The sequence below is a fragment of the Rhinatrema bivittatum genome, chromosome 1, assembly GCF_901001135.1.
Source record: "Rhinatrema bivittatum chromosome 1, aRhiBiv1.1, whole genome shotgun sequence".
Taxonomy (NCBI): Eukaryota; Metazoa; Chordata; class Amphibia; order Gymnophiona; family Rhinatrematidae; genus Rhinatrema; species Rhinatrema bivittatum.
The window spans coordinates 158675237-158695615 of NC_042615.1; the positions used below are offsets into that span (position 1 = coordinate 158675237).

At 47.4% G+C, this 20379-nt stretch overlaps 1 protein-coding gene across 3 annotated transcripts in view; it reads right to left on the reverse strand.

Moving 5' to 3' along the window:
* The window catches only part of N4BP2 (NEDD4 binding protein 2), a 501549-nt gene that overhangs the window by 55479 nt on the left and 425691 nt on the right, over positions 1-20379 (reverse strand). For all 3 annotated transcript variants that reach the window (XR_003854530.1, XM_029589135.1, XM_029589126.1), the window contains exon 14: positions 13229-13417. Coding sequence is in view for 2 of the 3 variants with exons in the window: in XM_029589135.1 (XP_029444995.1) it covers positions 13229-13417 (189 nt within the window). In the remaining variant the exon portion in view is untranslated. The remainder of the gene's footprint in view (positions 1-13228; positions 13418-20379) is intronic.

A 20379-nucleotide genomic window follows, 5' to 3' on the forward strand; every position in this document is an offset into this window, starting at 1 on the left:
AAAATGCTTTTATCCAATCATTAAACTCCCAAACCTATACCATCTCTCAGAAACACCCCATGTGCGCAAGTGATGAATTAAACAAAAAAATAAATTCTGAAGTGACCCCAATAGTGCCAGTGATATCATTTATTCACTCATAATACTGTGAAAAGTAACAACAAAAATCAAATTAATGTATATAGGAAACAAAAATTATTATTAAAAATTATGAAAGCAAATTTTTGTGTATTACTTTTGAATCTCCGTTTTCAAAAAGTGCCCAATATGGATCTTGAATACATTTAAATGACAATGTCAGTCTAGCCACGCTAAGTAAGAGATGGCTGTATTCTGTTCTATTCAAAATTTTTAATTTAAATTATTTCTCAAAATTTGTCTGGAAATGTATTTCATGATTCAAGTCAGTAGCAATTACAGCAGTAAGTAACTGGTACGGTTCGCTTCTTCTCATTAAAAATAAGAGAGTGGAGACGCCTAACTGGGCGCACAGTTTTTTATAAAATAACCCCACCCAGGGCTCGTGTCAATCACAAAACCCCGCCCCTATGCTAATTAATTTCATTTTTGGCGCCAAGTTAGCTTTAAAGGGTGATCTGTTCGGCGTCTTTGCTCCTTGCTTGTTACTGAGAGGAGACGAATCGCGGCGACATACGCGCGATTGGTGAGTTGTTCCACTTACATTTAAAGGTATCCACTACATGAGGTTCACGCCATTTATTAGTGCTTCTTTATTGAAAGTATGCCCATGTTATAAGAAGAATTCTATGGTACATTATATTTTTTGATATTTAAACCACGTTAGGTACGGTTGATATTTTTTAATTTTGCTCCGATGTTAATTAATATAAAGATTGGCGCAAATATTAGAGCTAAAGGAAGCCCAGTTAGGCGCCTCCACTCTCTTATTTTTAATGAGAAGAGGCGAACCGTACCAGTTACTTACTGCTGTAATTGCTACTGACTTGAATCATGTAATACATTTCCAGATAAATTTTGAGAAATAATTTAAATTAAAAATTTTGAATAGAACTATTATACAGCCATCTCTTACTTAGCGTGGCTAGACTGACATTGTCATTTAAATGTATTCAAGATCCATATTGGGCACTTTTTGAAAACGGAGATTCAAAAGTAACACACAAAAAATTGCTTTCATAATTTTTAATAATTTTTGTTTCCTATATACATTAATTTGATTTTTGTTGTTACTTTTCACAGTATTATGAGTGAATAAATGACATCACTGGCACTATTGGGGTCACTTTAGAATTTATTTTTTTGTTTTATTCATCACTTGCGCACATGGGGTGTTTTTGAGAGATGGTATAGGTTTGGGAGTTTAATGATTGGATAAAAGCATTTTTCCCAACACTAGCATTAATTTATTGTATAATGTCATAGGTAACACTCGTTTTATTTGTCACAATAGTAGCATTAATTAATTAAATTACACATCTTTGTACATTCAAACCAAATGTTAACAACAGTAGAACAATTTTGGAACAACTAATTGACACACATTCTTTTGAATAATGATTATCAAAATGTTTTCCTAATAATAAATGCAATTTAAAAGAAAGGGGATATTTCATGCAACATATATAAGTGGAGGTGTTTTGATCCACTCAAAATTATTATTTTTGTATGTTTTATATATAGCTGATCCACTCAATTGTATTATTTTTTACATATAGCTGACCATGATCTACTTGTTTTTAAATAGACATAGGTACACATTTGATCTTATTTGGACTATCACCTGAATACTGCTCTGTGACTAATAAGGTACTTTCCATTTTTATTGCAATTTTTTTGATGTTCAAGTTAATTTTAGTACTTCTTAAGCAGTTTATCTCTCTTTTTTTAAGTTTATATTGCATTGTCTATTTTTATTCTAATACAGTTTATATGTTTTTTAATCATTTAAAAATCCTTTTTAATCATTCATTTATGTTTATGATTATTTATGTTTTTAGTTTTTATGCTTTTAACATGATTTATGATTTATTAAATATTTATATATGTTTGTTTGTAGCCTCTGAGGCAGCCACCATTGGTGGCGAAACTCGGCCAGAGTCGGGCATGTTTATAAGATTTTTTACGTCTCCTTGATTAAACATTGAAAAGGACTATTTTGTGGCATCCATTTCTTTGTTTTTTTTCCTCACGGCTTCACTGGATAAACTGGAAGACCTTGAAAACAGGTCGTGCCAACACAACGTAAGGATCAGAGGCGTTTATTGGTGACAATAAACATTTTTTTAAGACAACTTACATTGCCTCCTTCTGCTCCAGAGCTTGACCGGATGGAACGAGCACCCTTAAAATCAACCGTGCCCATAGATCGCTAGGTCCCAGAACTAATAATTGCCCACGTGCTATTGCTTACATGACTTTACTATCAGAGCAAATACTTGCGACAGCACAACAATGTTTAGATTACTTACCTGATAATCTCCTTTTCGTTAGTGTAGACAGATGGACTCAGAACAAATGGGTATAGTATGCTCGTGCTAGCAGTTGGAGACGGATCTGACGTCAGCACGGGTATATATACCCCCACAGGAAGCGTAGCAACTTAGTAATCTTCCTTGCAAAAGCTGTTATGGATGTGTGTACTGATGCTCAGTGAAATAGTGAAATAGGATTCCCCTGACCGATTGATAGTAGCTGGAGACCGCCAGCATTCACAACCAGAAGGCGTTGACACCTGGTAGAGTGTACGCTGTTATGGGAACAGATGACATGGCGTACCTTGAATCGGTGAAACCCATGTACACAGGCAGCCGGGCGGGATGCTGAGTCCATCTGTCTACACTAAGGAAAAGGAGATTATCAGGTAAGTAATCTCAACATTTCCTGTCGTGTAGCCAGATGGACTCAGAACAAATGGGATGTACAAAAGCTTTACTCCCAGCCTGGGCGGGAGGCTGCCTGAGGCCCATGTAGAACCGCCCTCGCAAATGCTGTGTCCTCCCTGGCCTGGACATCCAGATGGTAGAACCTGGAGAAGGTATGGAGGGAGGACCATGTTGCCGCTTTACATATTTCTGCAGACGACAGCATCCTGGATTCCGCCCAGGATGCCGCTTGTGCTCTGGTAGAATGAGCCTTGACTTGTAGAGGCGGAGACTTCCCAGCCTCCACGTAAGCTGCTCTGATAACTTCTTTAATCCAGCGGGCGATGGTGGGCCGCAAGGCCGCTTCACCTTGCTTCTTCCCGCTGTGCAGGACGAACAGATGGTCCGTCTTTCGGACTTCTTGTGTCACTTCCAGATACCTGGGCAGCAATCTGCCGATGTCGAGATGGCGGAGTAGACGCCCTTCTTCAGATTTCTTCAAACCCGCCGTGGTAGGCAAGGATATGGTTTGGTTAAGATGAAACCGTGAAACCACTTTAGGTAGAAAGGAGGGAACCGTGCGAAGATGGCTAGCCTCAGGAGTGATTCTGAGAAAGGGATCATGGCAGGACAGTGCTTGTAGCTCTGAGACACGGCGTGCTGAACAGACAGCCAGCAAGAACACCATCTTCAATGTTAGAGAATGGAGAGACAGGCCCCGAAGGGGTCTGAAGGTGGATCCCGCGAGGAAATCCAAAACAAGGTTGAGGTTCCATAAGGGCACAGGCCACTTCAGTGGCGGACGAATATGCTTGACTCCTTGCAGGAAGCGAGAAACATCTGGGTGCTTGGCAATGGTCTTGCCATCCCTCCTGGGACCATAGCAAGACAGCGCAGCCACCTGAACCTTGATGGAGCTGAGGGAGAGACCCTTCTGAAGTCCATCTTGCAGGAAATCCAACACAATAGGGATTGTAGTCGTATGTGGATTGGTGCCCTGAGTGTCGCACCATGCATCAAATACTCTCCAGATCCGAACGTAGGTGAGGGATGTGGAAAACTTGCGAGCTCGGAGGAGTGTATCAATCACGGGCTCCGAGTAACCTCTTTTCTTCAGTCTAGCCCTCTCAATGGCCAGACAGTAAGAGAGAATTGAGCTGGATCCTCGTGAAGGATGGGACCTTGATGTAGAAGGTCCCGGAGAGGAGGCAGGGGAAGAGGCTCCTCTGCCAGTAGTCTTCTCATGTCCGCGTACCAGGGTCTTCTTGGCCAGTCTGGTGCCACTAGAAGAACTAGGCCCCGGTGTCTCTGAATCCTGTGGATGATGGCGCCCAGCAGAGGCCACGGAGGAAATGCGTATAGCAGAGTCCCTGGAGGCCATGGCTGAACCAGGGCATCGATTCCGTATGAGAACGGGTCGCGCTTGCGGCTGAAGTATCTGGGTACTTGAGCGTTGGACTTGTCCGCCAGCAGATCCATGTCCGGAATCCCCCAGTGATCCACAATCATCTGGAAGGCTGTGGGTGACAGCTGCCACTCTCCCGGATTTAAGCTTTCTCTGCTGAGGAAGTCCGCCGTGGTATAGTCCTTCCCGGCAATGTGGACGGCGGAGATGTCCTGCAGATTCGCCTCTGCCCAAGCCATCAGTGGGGCGATCTCCAGAGATACTTGACGGCTTCTGGTTCCGCCCTGACGGTTGATGTATGCCACCGTGGTGGCGTTGTCGGACATCACTCTGACTGCTCTGTTCTTCAGTCTGTGAGCAAATCGAAGGCATGCCAATCGGACTGCCCGGGCCTCTAGACGGTTGATGTTCCACGCTGACTCTTCTCTGTTCCACCGCCCTTGTGCGGTGAGTTCTTCGCAGTGTGCTCCCCAGCCGCTCAGGCTGGCATCTGTGGTGAGCAAAGTCCACGTGGGTGATGACATCTTCGACCGCCTGCTCATGTGGTTGGACTGCAACCACCACCGCAACTGGGTCCGCACTCTCGGTGGAAGATGAAGGTGCGTGGAATAGTTCCGTAGACGGGGGCTCCAGCGAGAGAGCAGGGAGTGTTGTAGAGGTCTCATATGGGCCCTCGCCCAAGGTACCACTTCCAGGGTGGATGCCATGAGACCCAGAGCCTGCAGATAATTCCAAGCTATGGGCCGACTGGCTCCCATCAAATACTGGATACGCTGCTGAAGTTTCAACTTTCTCTTGGCAGTGAGACTGACTGTGTCTGCCCGGGTGTTGAACTGTACTCCCAGGTATTCCAGTGACTGGGAGGGCTGCAGGCAGCTCTTGCTGAGGTTGATTACCCAGCCCAAACTTTCCAGAAGGGCGATCACTCTGTCGGTTGTACGAATGCTCTCCTCTCGAGATTTCGCCCTGATCAGCCAGTCGTCTAGGTAGGGATGGACCAAAATTCCTTCCCGCCTGAGTGCCACTGCTACCACTACGACCACCTTGGTGAAGGTCTGCGGTGACGTGGCCAACCCGAAGGGCAGAGCCAGAAACTGGAAGTGGCGTCCTAGAACCTTGAAATGTAGGTAGCGCTGATGATCCGGATGGATCGGGATATGCAGGTTGGCTTCTGACAGGTCCAATGCCGTGAGGAACTCTCCTGGCTGTACTGTGGTCTTGACGGAACGCAGAGTTTCCATGCGAAACCTCGGGACCCTTAAGTATCGATTGACCGACTTGAGGTCCAGTACGGGCCGAAAGGTGCCCCCTTTCTTGGGTACCATGAAATAAATGGAATAGTGTCCAGAATTCACTTCCAGGCAGGTACTGGGATGATGGCTTTCAAGGACAGGAGCCTCACCAGGGTAGCTTCCAATGCTGCCTTCTTGTGTGTGGGACAGGAAGATTCCACAAACTTGTCTGGAGGGAGATGATGAAAATCCAGATAATACCCCTCTCGGATGATGGCGAGGATCCACTGGTCCGACGTAATCTCGACCCATCTGGGGTAGAAGAGGGTTAACCTGCCCCCTATGGCTCCGTCCCCCAGATGGATCGGCGGACTCTCATTGTGAGGCGCGGCCGGGCCCACTCCCCTCTTGCACTGCTTGGTCCGAAAGGACTGGTTCCTGGCCTGAGGACGAGGTGCCTGGTAGCGACTCCTGTAGGGAATGAAGCGCTGAGAGCTTCTACCCCTGGATGTCCTAGGAAAGGCACGCTGATTCCTTCTGACCCGGTCTTCCGGCAGTCGAGGTACTGGAGAAGCGCCCCATGTGCTGGCCAGTTTATCAAGGTCGCTGCCAAACAAGAAAGAGCCCTTAAAGGGCAACCTGGTGAGGCGTGTCTTTGAAGGCGCATCAGCTGACCATTTCCGGATCCAGAGCTGCCTCCTGGCAGCTACGGAAGAGGAGATCCCCTTAGCTGTTGTTCGGACCAGGTCTGATGCAGCATCCGTGAGGAACGAGAGAGCGGACTCCATGTCTGCTGCTGGAGCGTTATTCCTGACCTGTGACAAACAAGCATGCGTCACCACTGTGCAGCAGGTCGCGATCCGCAAAGACAAAGCTGCCACCTCAAAAGTCTGTTTCAGAATGGTGTCCAGTCGCCGGTCATGAGGCTCCTTGAGGGCCGCCCCCCCCTTCCACTGGAATGGTAGTGCGCTTGACCACAGCGCTAATCAAGGCGTCCACCTGAGGGCACGCCAGCAGCTCCTGGATAGCCGGCGCCAGTGGGTACATGCCCGTCAGGGCCCGACCCCCTTTGAATGCGGCCGCCAGCGCAGCCCATTCTAAATCTATCAATTGCTGTGCCGCTTGTAAGAATGGAAAATGGCGGGCTGTAGGACGAAGACCTTCCAGCAGGGAGTTCTGCGCAGAGGGCACCGTAGCGCTGGGCCCTGTAATATCCAACTCCGCCAGGCACTGAGACACCAGGTCCGAGAGATCCTCCTTAGGGAAGAACCGCCTCATGGTTCTATATGGCTCAATCCCTGGGGGAAAGTCCCCCTCGTCCGGGAGAGTTCAGACTCATCCGGTGAAACCCTCTGGTCTGACAGATTCTGGACTGTCCAGCAGCGGGAGGTCCCACTCGCGATAAAGTCGCGAAAGTCCAGGCACAGGATCCGCTGGAGCCGCCCACCGCAGGCAGCAGCCGCAGGCACCACAGGGACTGCAGAAAACAGCAGGAACAACAGGAACAACTGGGCCTGGACGGGACGCTGTTTGCATCTGCACAAAGGCATGAATCCCCTTAAAGAGATCCACCCAGGAAATTGAAGCAGCCTCTAATCGCCAGGGTACAAGATCCCCCGGGATTCCTGATTGGTCGAGACTGACCGCCAAATCCGGGGTAGCCCCTGGGGAGCTATCAGCAAAACGTGGCTGAGACTGGTCCTGGCCCGAGGGTCCCACGGCCTCCTCACATTGGGCACATAGGGAGTCAGGCTCTTCACTGTGCGTGGCTCGGAGCTGGCATGCAGAGCAGAGGCCAAGGGCTTTAATGCCTGAGGCCGGAGGCGCCCCCGCTGAAGATGTTGAGGCATTCTGTTCCATTGAATAATATGCGGCAGCAATATGCGCTTAATACCACAGGCGCACAATAATAATATGCAGCAGGAATATGCGCTTAACACAGCAGGCGCTTAACAATATGCGGCAGCAATATGCGCTTAACACAGCAGGCGCTTAACAATATGCGGCAGCAATATGCGCTTAACACAACAGGCACACAACCATAATATGCGGCAGCAATATGCGCTCAATGATATGCCATATGCGCTTAGCAGTATGCGGTCAAGAATACACGCTCAATGGTAGTCAATATGCTTTCAGCAAGAAGCAGCTAGCAATAGACGCTCCATGTAATTCAAATGTTCTCAGGAATAAGCGGGTAGCAATACACGCTCAAAATTTTTTTTTTTTTTTTCAGTATGCTCTCAGCAATAAGCGGTTAGGAATACACGCTCAATGGTATTCAATATGCTCTCAGCAATAAGCAGCTAGCAATATACGCTCAATGTCATTCAAATGCTCTCAGCAATAAGCGGTTAGCAATACACGCTGAATATTTTTCAGTATGCTCTCAGCAATAAGCGGCTAGTAATACACGCTCAATGTCATTGAAATGCTCTCAGCAATAAGCGGTTAGCAATACACGCTCAATGGTATTCAACATGCGCTTAATAATAATAAGAAGCGGGTAGCAATATACGCACAATGAGGAATCGAGGTATGCGCTTACTATCTGCGCCTAAACTCGGGCGCTCAATACCTGAACAAGGCCACAAAATGGCGCCCTCCACGGCGTGCCACGCCGCCGATCCTCGAGTCCTCGGAGACCAGAAGTAAAAGCCGTACACCTTACCTGATCCTCAGCGCTTCCCGGCTGGAACCCGGGCGGTCTCCGGCTGCGGGGGAAGAGGGCAAGTACCTTCACCGCCACGTTTGAGGATATGCACCCGCTGCCTCGTCCACGCCGGGACAGAGGCGCCTCACAAGCCTCACCCGAACCTCGCCGGGGGCTGTTGTCCCTGCCCGCGATTCGGCCACCGGACCGAGGACTTAAACCTCCGGGGGATCACGGAAATCACCCCGGGAAACTCTACTGGGGGAGGGACCTTAAGGTATCACCGCAGGAGTGCGGGGCTCGATGTAGAAGTTTCAGTAAGTAGAAAACCAAATATGCCTGATACTTCACTTTCAATGCATATCCAGCATAGCTCTCTGCTTCAACGGCAGGGGAGAAGAAAAAACTGATACTTCACGCATATCCAGCATAGCTCTCTGCTTCAACGGCAGGGGAGAAGAAAAACTGATACTTCACGCATATCCAGCATAGCTCTCTGCTTCAACGGCAGGGGAGAAGAAAAACTGATACTTCACGCATATCCAGCATAGCTCTCTGCTTCAACGGCAGGGGAGAAGAAAAACTGATACTTCACGCATATCAAGCATAGCTCCCTGCTTAAACGGCAGGGGAGAAGAAAAACAACCAATAAGGGCTGAATAACATAGTCTGGGTAAAACAAATAAGCATGGGTGTAGCTTGCTTATTGCGGCGGTTACTTCCCCTACTACCCCTAACTAATCAAGCTTGATATTTCACTTGGATGCAGCTCCATCACTGCTCTCTACATTAATGGTGGGGGTGGAAGGGATATAGAACCAAAGCGCTAAGAGAAACAGATAAGTATGAGAAAAAAAATGTGTGAAGCTTGCTGGGCAGACTGGATGGGCCGTTTGGTCTTCTTCTGCCGTCATTTCTATGTTTCTATATGTTTCTATAAAAGAAAAAGTAGATTTGGAAAACACGCTCAGCAAGCGTGCAGGCTCTCCAAACTGCTTTGGAGACGGAAATTACTAAGTTGCTACGCTTCCTGTGGGGGTATATACCCGTGCTGACGTCAGATCCGTCTCCAACTGCTAGCACGAGCATACTATACCCATTTGTTCTGAGTCCATCTGGCTACACGACAGGAAATGGAGTGATTGGTCATGGGAGGGGCACAAACTGGTGATTGATATTTATAGGAAGGTCTGGAGACTGCTGTCAGGAGATAATAGGTAAATGAAGGTAGTAGGGGCTCCTCTACTCTCATTTAGGGCTGTAATAGGGATTATTCCCTCTCAATCTAGTACCTGTGAACTAAGTCAACAGTTTATTTATTCATTTGTTTATATTTTCAAATTCCTACTTACAATTATGTTTTAAGTGAGATACTTTTGATTTCTCACTGTTTGGTTCCTCTTTCCTTTTTCATGATTTGAGTATGTGATAACTGGCTGTTGTTCATTACAGATTGTACATTTCATATATCTGCAAAACCTGATGCAGGTAGGGGGATGGGGAGGGTAGTGAAGGGTATCGTTCTCTGTAAACAAAAACTGGAAGTCTTTTGTTGTATTGAAACACCTTAAGCATGTTAATGTATTGTTACTGACTCTCAATAAAAAAGGAAAATTAGTTTCTTACCTGATAATTTTCGTTCCTGTAGTACCAAGGATCAGTCCAGACTGCTGGGTTATGCCTCCCCTCCAGCAGATGGAGTCAGAGAAAAGCTGAAAAGCACCCCTTAGATATACTGGTGTGCCACCTGCGATCCCTCAGTATATGAATATCAAAGCAGAAGAAACACTCCCGCCAATAAACCAACCACTGACCAGATCAAGCGGTAACTTGCTAAACTTTGCTTAAGGACAGAAAACCAACTCTGTCCCACGAAAAGGAAAACTAGACTAAAACAGCAACACAACTTACCGTAAAACCTTGAACAGATTTGTAAGTAGATTCTGCAGATTGCTGAAAAACCAGAAAGAACTACGAGCGGACTCTCCTGAAACTGACGTGGGTGGGCGTCTGGACTGATCCTTGGTACTACAGGAACGAAAATTATCAGGTAAGAAACTAATTTTCCTTTCCCTGTACGTACCAGGATCAGTCCAGACTGCTGGGATGTACCCGAGCCGACCTAACTGGGGTGGGACCCCGAGAGGCCCGCTCGAATGACGCTGCTCCCAAAGGACTCTGTTGGTGAACCACCAACATCCAAGCGATAATGCTTAGCAAACGTGTGTAAGGACTTCCAAGTGGCCGCTCTACAAATCTCCTGGCAAGACACCAACTGGTGCTCAGCCCACGATGCCGCCTGCGAACGAAGAGAGTGAGCCTTAAGCCCTTCCGGAACAGCCTTACCGTGGCCAATATACGTGGACGCAATAGCGTTCTTCAGCCAACGGGCGATGGTCGCTTTCGAGGCCTGGAGCCCTTTCTTAGGCCCATACCAAAAGACTAATAAGTGATCTGACCACCGAAAATCATTAGTAACCTCCAAGTACCGCAAGAGTACCCTTCGAACGTCCAGACGCCGCAACTCCTTACCTCGAGAAGAACGAAGCTCCTCCTCAGTAAAGGAAGGCAACTCCACCGTCTGATTCACATGAAAAGACGATACCACCTTAGGCAAAAAAGAAGGTACAGTGCGCAGGGAAATACCAGCCTCCGTTATCCACAAAAACGGTTCCCTGCATGACAGAGCCTGAAGTTCTGAAATACGACGTGCGGACGAAATCGCTACCAAAAACACCGTCTTAAGAGTTAAATCCTTCAAAGTAGCGGACCGAATAGGCTCAAAAGGGGCCGCACCCAAACCTTTGAGAACCAAATTCAAACTCCAGGATGGACACGGAGCCCTCACAGGGGGACGCAGATTCTTAACCCCCCCGCAAAAAACGAGCCACATCCGGATGGCATGCCAGAGAACAGCCGTCAACCTTACCTCGCAGACAACCAAGGGCCGCCACCTGAACCCGCAGAGAGTTATAAGCCAAGCCTTTCTTCAGACCCTCCTGCAGAAAGGTAAGGATGTGACCTAAAGAGACTCTGCGAGGAGAAAGCCGTAGCTCCCTGCACCAAACGTCAAAGACCTTCCACACCCTAGCGTAAGTCCGGGTAGTTGAAGATCTACGCGCCCTAAGAAGGATAGATATCACTGCCTCTGGATACCCCTTCTTTCGTAGCTGTCTCCGCTCATAAGCCAAGCCGCCAGACAGAATCGATCCGCCCTCTCAAAAAATACCGGGCCCTGCCGAAGCAGATTCGGTAGATGACCGAGACGCAGAGGTCCGTCTATCGCCAGATTGACGAGATCCGCGAACCACGGGTGCCTTGGCCACTCTGGAGCCACTAGAATCACCCGACCTTGGTGATGCTCTATGCGTCTCAATATTCTTCTGACCAGGGCCACGGAGGAAACACATATAGCAAAATGCGAGGAGGCCAGGGAAGCGCCAGCGCATCCACTCCTTCCGAACCGTACTCCCTTTGACGACTGAAGAAACGTTCCGCTTTGGCATTGAGCCGGGTGGCCATCAGGTCCACGTACGGTACTCCCCATCGCCGAATGATGAGTCGCATCGCTTCTGCCGACAACTCCCACTCCCCTGGATCCAGAAGTTGTCGACTGAGAAAATCCGCCTGCACATTGGACGTGCCGGCTATGTGGGTGGCCGCGAGACGCGATAAGTGGCATTCCGCCCATGTCATCAACAACTCCGCTTCAGCCACCACCTGGCGACTTCTGGTGCCTCCTTGTCTGTTTATGTAAGCCACCGTGGTGGCGTTGTCCGATAGAATTCGCTCCAGGGGCAATCCGAGAAAACTATAGACCAGTGAACCTGACTTCAGTGCCAGGAAAAACAGTGGAAACTATTCGAAAAGATCAAAATCGTAGAGCATATATAAAGACATTGTTTAATGGAACACAGGGAAGTCTTGCTTAACAAATCTGCTTAATTTTTTTGAAGGGGTTAATAAACATGTGGATAAAAATGAACCAGTGGATGTAGTGTATTTGGATTTTCAGAAGGCATTTGACAAAGTCCCTCATGAGAGGCTTCTAAGAAAATTAAAAAGTAATGGGATAGGAGGCGATGTTCTTTCGTGGATTACAAACTGGTTAAAAGACAGGAAATAGAGTAGGATTAAATAGTCAATTTTCTCAGTGGAAAAGGGACAGGCACATCAGGGACAGGCACATCAGGGTGGAATTACACACACATTTTCAGATTCTCCATTAATGCTTAAAATGTTGCATTTGATTTGTTTAGTCAGAAGTAGGTCCAGAAGCTAAAGCCATAGGGGCAGATTTTAAAAGAGTTACGCGCGCAACCCTTAAACCCCCCCCCCCCCCCCCCGCGTGCACAGAGCCTATTTTGCATAGGCTCGGCGGCACGCGCAAGCCCCAGGACGCACATATGTCCCGGGGCTCGCAAAAATGGGCGAGGCGTGGGCGGGGCCGCGGTCTAGGGGCGTGGCAGTGGTCTGGGGGCATGGCCGAGTGTGCTGACTCAGCACAAAATAAGGTAGGGGGGATTTAGGTAGGGCTGGGGGGTGGGTTAGATAGAAGGGAGGGAAAGGTTGGTTTATGCTTATTGTAAATGGTGTCCTCCAAACTGTCTTAGTAATTTTAAAAATCTGCCCCATATTTTACTAAGACAGTTTGGAGGACACCATTTACAATAAGCATAAACTGCTGTAATCCATTTTTGCTGCAATTCTAGTTTTTCGAGGTGGGAGGGTTGGGATCTGGTGCCATGAACCTTCAAATTGCAACTAACTGTAGAGTATTTCCCCATTTTATATCCCCTCCCAAGTAACCTAGCTCAGTTATTGCAATGAAAGTCACTGGCCAAGGTCTATACACCAGGATTCCTTCCAGAACCCTACAATTAAGGGCCCCAAATTTGGCCACTAAGTGTCGCTATCATGTGATAACCAGGACTCCTTCTCTCTGCCAGGCACTGTGAGTGCTGCCTCTGCAGCATCCCCAGCCTGCCCAGAAATGAACCTCAGGTTCTTCACAAGCTAGCAGCATTTCACAGCACTGCCATTACACCACTATGCAGGCCTAAAAAGCAATTCTTTTTTAAAATTTGTGTTTTACCTGTTGTGCATAAAATGTTGCAACACCCTTCATCCCCCTGCGATAGGCCTCAGCTGCCTTATGGAAGCACCCCTGTTGTCTACTGCGATGAAGAAGTGCTTCTGCTCGGAAGTCATTATAGTTTGGGTGCTCAACGTCCTGAAAGTCTCTTGCACTCAGAATGTCTTCCTCCACCTTCATCTTCTTTGTCTGCAACAGACAAAAGTTGCCCAAAATGAAGACCCTAGTCTGGTCAGATGTCACAGGTCTTTTCGTTTTACCAGCAAAAAACTATCAAATATCCCCCTTCACATAAGTCAAGTTCAAGACAGAGAAAATTAGGTGCATCTCTCTATAAATGAAATCTTCTTCCTATTGATAAAAGGTATTTTGATTTAAGGAAATGATGCAAGTTCCCTCTAATGTGGATAAATGTACTCAAGATGAATATTCTCACTTGCCTTCTGTATCTGTTCTCACACATTCCATATGGCATTTCCACTACGGTTTTCTCTATGCTGCACCATCTCCCTTTCTGCAACTGGAGCAAATCAGACATGCCTCTGATTCATGTCACCGTTTATGGTAAGCCAAAAATAAGGGGCATGGCCTTTCTACACTTGAAGTTATACTACTGGGTGCCCAGATTTGTAGGTTTGTGGATATGAGTATACAGAGAACAGTCTGCACCTTGGAGGTCATTTGGGAACACTTTTCTTCCATGAACATTCTTCTCTGACCTATAGAAAATCTGTAGGGATAATTTTGAGGCTACATACATCCTCAAAGTTTGCAATCATTTATACCATTTTCTACACACTGAACCCAAAGGAAATTGCCCTCTGATCTCTGATGACTAGTTAATTTCTTTCCATATACTGTTAATCCACTGCTCCAAGTGTGATGACAACAGGACCACAGACATGTCAGGCATCTCTATGCAGATTTTCACATCCCAAACTTTAAATCATTTACATATCTTCAATATAAAATCATCAGAAACATGTACCTACAAATTAAGCATTCACATATCATTTATAGGCTAGCTGATCTCTCCAGAGACCTTACAAAACTAAGCAACTCCTTTAACATTCACTATCCCAAATCCTCTTTGCTTTATATCATGTCCTATTCAGTAAAGTTTAATTGTAGAAACCCTGACCATATGAAAACTGCCTAGAATAAGGAACTGTATTTGAACCTAGCAAAGTGGACTGGGATACTATATGGACTGAAGTGCAAAAACTACTCCTCTGCTGCAGCAGGAAAAAGCTATTGATTAATCTTTTCCACCAAACTTACTGATTTATTGAATTCTTAATTAAAACAGATCTGCCCTTCAGTCTTCTATGCTGGAGAGGATGTAGCTCAAATTTTATTTATTTGTTTTAAAAACTTTTCTATACCATCGCTAAGTTATATACCATCGCAACGGTTTACAAATAGGCACATAGACTAAGGTTAGTAAATCTAGGATATTGTACATTCTAACAGGTGCCAATAAAGTTCGGTTACAATTTCATAAATAAAATCAATATTTGAGTAATGTTGGTCAAGTCCAGGTATATTATTGTGCAGGGGTTACTTCCTAATGTCTGCAAGCTAGTTGAAAATTAAAGCAGGAAATTTAAAAAATTCACAAAGTGTAATACCTACTAAGCCTTGCAGCTGCTCTTTTGGATTTATGAGAAGACACGACAATTGCCAATAATGCTAAAAATCTGGGAAATCAGATGATTCTGGTCGTTCAACAAACCAGTTCTTTCTTCTGGAAATCAGAGCCATAGTTGAGCCATTGGGCTTCCCAAGTGAAAATTGTGACACTAGAGAGTTGTCCTCTCTGAAGTCAAAGACTGAGACACACAAAAAGATATGAGATACCTACTAAAGCTACCAGGAGGTGATATCAGCCTATGGGACTTGCAGTAATATATCCAGCCTTGTCATATTTTTTTTAATTTACCATATGTATGAATGTCCTAACATTTGTAAATGTTATTTTTTTTTTTTAAATCTCTATTAATTTAGGTTTGCCATAGTGTTATAAAAATTACTCAGATTGAGCACTTTAATGTCTATTATCTATAGCATACATATTAGCTAAAAGTAAACTCCACACAACATTCATTAGGAAAAGCAAAAAAAAAGTACAAACGAACCTCAACACTGCAAAATCTTTCAACTGCCAAATGGACAAATATTTAGATAAATCCAATCAATGGCTTTTTTCCCCACTAATGCTCCTCTCAAGCTGGCTTGGGGAGGAATATTTGGCTCTGTCCTGTGATTCAGTCCTCCTCCCTGTATATTAATTTAGTTTGCTTTTAAGTTATTTTTTAAAAATTCTTCAAGTGGTTCCCCCATAACAGAACTGCTCTATCACCTACAAAATACCTACAACCTTTCTCAATCACATTAAAAGACATTTCTAAAATATAGGAAAATTGGTTCTTACCTGCTAATTTTCGTTCCTGTAGTACCTCGGATCAGTCCAGACAGCTGGGTTTTGCCTCCCATCCAGCAGATGGAGACAGATAAATTTTGAATGACTCTGCCACTTAACCCGAGGTGCCACCTGCAGACTGCCAGTATGGAACGGTACACAAGCCAGATACAAAAAACCTTTAAGAACCAATTGAACTATCTTACAAGAAAACGAACATTGCCTGCACCAACCCTTGTGTAGGATTATCGAGAACCTGACCCATTCTTCATAGGAACACAAGTGATTAAGCAGGCTCTGTGAAGAAAACAGGCAACCGAGTGGACTCTCCAATACCCGCTTCCCAAACCGGGCGGGCGTCTTGACTGATCCGTGGTACTACAGGAACGAAAAATTAGCAGGTAAGAACCAATTTTCCTTTCCCTGTACATACCAGGATCAGTCCAGACAGCTGAGATGTACCAAAGCTTCCCTACTGTGGGTGAGACTGCGAGAGTCCCTCTCTGAGTACACTTTCGTCAAAACTGCCAGGCTCCGGAACCAAACGGTAATGCCTGGCAAAAGCGTGCAAAGACTTCTAAGTAGCCGCCCTACATATTTCTTGCGGCGATACTTGCTGACATTCGGACCAAGAGGCTGCCTGCGAACAGGTAGAATGTGCCAGAAGACCAGCCAGCACTGGATGACCCCGAGTTAATGGCCTCCTTCAACCACTATGCAATAGTAGTCCTGGAAGCTTTCTGCCCCCTTCTGGGGCCACTTCATAGAACAAAAAGATGATCAGACAAGCGGAAGCTGTTCGTCACTTCTAAGTAACGTAAGAGAGCCCTCTTCACATCCAACTTCTGCAACTCTTTGGACTGAGGAGTGGAAGGGGCCGAGATCGGAAAGGAAGGCAATTCCACAGACTGATTTACATGAAAGGACAACACCACCTTAGGCAAAAAGGAGGGAACCGTTCTCAAGGACCCTCCCAAGTCTGAAATTTGCAAAAAGGGATCCCTGCAGGATAAGGCCTGAAGCTCTGACATCCACTTGGCAGATAATATCGCCACCAGGAAGATCACCTTCAAAGTAAGATCTTTCAATGTCGCCCGCTTCAAAGGCTCAAATGGGGAAGTACACACAGGATTTTAAGAGGTATGTGAGGGTGAACATTTGTGTGCGCGCAACCTGGCACGCACAAATGTATGCCCGATTTTATAACATGCGCGCACATGTTATAAAATCCGGGGTCGGCACGCGCAAGGGGGTGCACAATTGTGAAATTTGCATGCACCGAGCTGCACAGCCTTCCTCCGTTCCCTCCGAGGCCGCTCTGAAATTGGAGCGGCCTTGGAAGGAACTTTCCTTCTGCCCCCCCCCCCCCCCCCGACCTTTGTAAAATAAGTTGTGCCTGCTTCCGTGCAGTCATAGGTTGCGTGCGCCGGCCGAGTGCTGGCGCGCGATCCCCCAATACGGCCGCTGTGCTGGAGGCCTCGGTCCCGCCCGCCCCTTTTTTCAAGCCACAGGACATATATGCATCCTGGGGCTTGCACGTGTCGCTGGGCCTATGCAAAATACGCTCGGTGCGCACAGGAGCGGGTTTAAAAGGGTTATGTGCGTATGTCCCGGGGCTTGAAAAAAGGGGCGGGGAGTGGGCAGGGCGCTCCTCGTACTTTGCCATAAAAACAACCTAGGGCTGCCACCTGAACCCTCAGGGAATTAAAAGATAAACCCTTAATGAAGCTGTCCTGTAAACAGGACAATACATCCCCCACAGAGCCCAGAAGAGGATCCACTTTTCGCTCAAGGCACCCCAACTTTAAAATCCTTCATATTCTGACATACGCCAAAGACGTGGAGATCTTCCTGGACTGGAGCACGGAAGCGATCACCGCATCAGAATAACCCTTATTCCTCAAACGCTCCCTCTCAAAAACCAAGCCGCTAGACAAAAGCTATCTACCTGATCGAAACAAACAGGGCCTTGATGCAAAACATTTGGCAGGTACCCCAACCTCAGGGGCCCGTCCACTGCCAGGTTGATCAGATCCACGAACCACGGATGTCTCGGCCACTCCGGAGCACCTTGCCCAGGTGGATTTCGATGTGGCACACGACCTTGCCTATTAATGGCCATGGTGGTAAGCATACAGGAGAACATGTACCGGCCAGGGCAGGACCAGGGCATTCACCATTTCCGGCCTGCTCCTTCCATCTGCTGAAGAACAGAGGAACCTTGGTGTTGCGGAACGTCGCCATCAGATCCATGCGAGGAACGGACCACCTGAGACAAATGAGTCAAAGCTCGTCGTCCAACAACTCCCACTCCCCGGGATCCAAGTGATGACGACTCAGAAAATCTGCTTTCAAATTGTCGACACTTTCCAAGTGGGATGCTGCCAATCTCTCCAGATTCAGCTCGGCTTAGGCGACCAACTCCTGGGCCTCCTGGGCTACTGCACGACTCTTCATTCTGCCTTGTCGATTGATGAATGCCACCGTGGTTGCATTGTCCAACAATACCCTCACTGACCTTCCCCTGACCAGGGGCAGGATGGGCTTGGAGAGCCAGCCGCATTGCTCTGGTTTCCAACTAGTTGATCGACCATGAGGCCTCCTCCAGACACCACTGGCCCTGCACTGATCTCTCCTGACAGACCACTTCCCAACCGGAGAGGCTGGCATCCGTGTTAACAACTGTCCAAGACGTGACATCCAGGTCTTCTCCCCTTTGCAAAGTGTCTGGCTGAAGCCACCACCGCAGACTGGACTTTCCAAGTCCGGGAGAGGGAGAGGCAGATGAAAAAGCTCGGACATTGGATCCCAATGGGATAGGAAGACGGGCTGAAGAGGCCTCATATGAGCAAACACCCATGGTACCAAGTCCTAGGTGGATGCCATAGATTCAAACACCTACAAGTAGTCCCATACTCAGGGCAACGATTTGCCAAACAGCGATTGAACCTGAGCTTGCAACTTGACAATCCTTTCCTCGGTGAGTAAAACCTTCCCCATGCTTGTGCCCCTAGGAACTCCAGCCTCTGGGAAGTAACCAAGTGACTCTTGGCCAGATTGACAATCAATCCCAATGCCATCAAGCACTGGAGAACTCGATCCACCGCTGCTTGACATGAGGACTCCAACTTCGCTCGAATCAGCCAGTTGTCCAGGTAGGGGTGGACCAGGACCCCCTCGTTGCGGAGAGCTGCCGCCACCACGACCATGACCTTGAGTAAAGGTCCTGGGAGCCGTCACCAATCCAAAAGGCAGAGCACAAAACTGGTAATGCTCTCCCAGAACCATGAACCTCAGATATCTCTGGTGATCGCGCCGTATCCCTATGTGCAGATATGCTTCTGCCCGGTCCAAAGAAGCAAGATACTCTCCTCTGTGGACTGATACAATGACGGACTGCAGAGTCTCCATATGGAAGCAGGGAGATTCTCAGAGACCTGTTTACCTTTTTTAAATCCAGAATGGGACGGAAGGTACTGTCCTTTTTTGGTACCACGAAATAGATGGAGTAAAGACCCCGTCTTCGATCTGCCAGAGGCACCGGCATGATGGCTCCCATCTCTCAAAGGTGGAGGACAGTGTTCCAAATCACCACCCTCTTCTGCTCCTAAGAACACTGGGAAAGCAGAAAACGATCTCTGAGAGGCCAAGCAAATTCTAAAGCGTAGCCTTTTTCTGACACTTAAAACCCATTGGTCTGACGTGATCTTGACCCACTCCTTGAAGAACAGAACCAACCTGCCCCCTATTGTGCGCACCGAGGAGTGAGCCGGCTTCGCCTCATTGAGATTTAACTCCGTCCTGCCCTGGGAAGAGCCATCTTGCCCAGGCCAGTGGCCATGAAAGGACTGGTTCCACGACTGCTGCCTACCGGCACCTTGCTGTGCAAAGGATCCAGAGGACCTGGAGGATCTGAATCGCCGATTTCCACAAAACCTAAGGCAAGAGGGAAAGGCATTTTGAGCCTTCGATTTGTCCACTGGCAATTTATGCACCTTGTTCTCTCCAAGGGGCTTGATCATCTCTTCCAAGTTCTTTCCGAAAAGCAGCCTCCCCTTAAAAGGCAGTGAACCAAGCTGAGTCTTGGAGGAAATATCCACCGCCCAATTCCTCAACCAGAGGAGTCTGCAAGCTGACACTGCTGCTACCATGGTCCTGAAAGATGTATGTAGAAGGTCATAAAGAGTATCCGCACTATAGGCTACGACAGCTTCCAGCCGCTCGGCATGACTGGACTCCGCGGGTGATAAAGACCTGTCCATCTGCAGCTGCTTAACCCAGTGTAGGCCCACTCTCAAAATAAAAGTGCTACACATAGCAGCTCAGACACCCAGCACTGACACTTCAAAAATCTTTTTAAGGTGACCCTCCAGCTTTCTATTTTGAAGATCCTTGAGTGCCGCTGCACCAGTGACCGGAATGGTCATTTTCTTAGTGACCGCCGACACAGCAGCAACCACCTTAGGAGGTCCAGTGCTTCCTCCAGAAGCGGATACAACTTGTCCATGGCACACGTGACCTTCAGCCCTGTGTCCGGGGTATCCCACTCCTGGAAAAGCAAGGCAATCATGGACTGATGGAAGGAAAACGTCCTAGTAGGACCTCGGAGTCCCACCATAACTGGGTCCACTGCACTCAGCTCAGAGCTTTCAGGAAGATTGTCAATATCCAGCTCCTCCAAGACTGCTGGAATTAGCAGGCTTAGCTCCTCCCTGCGGAACAATCGGAT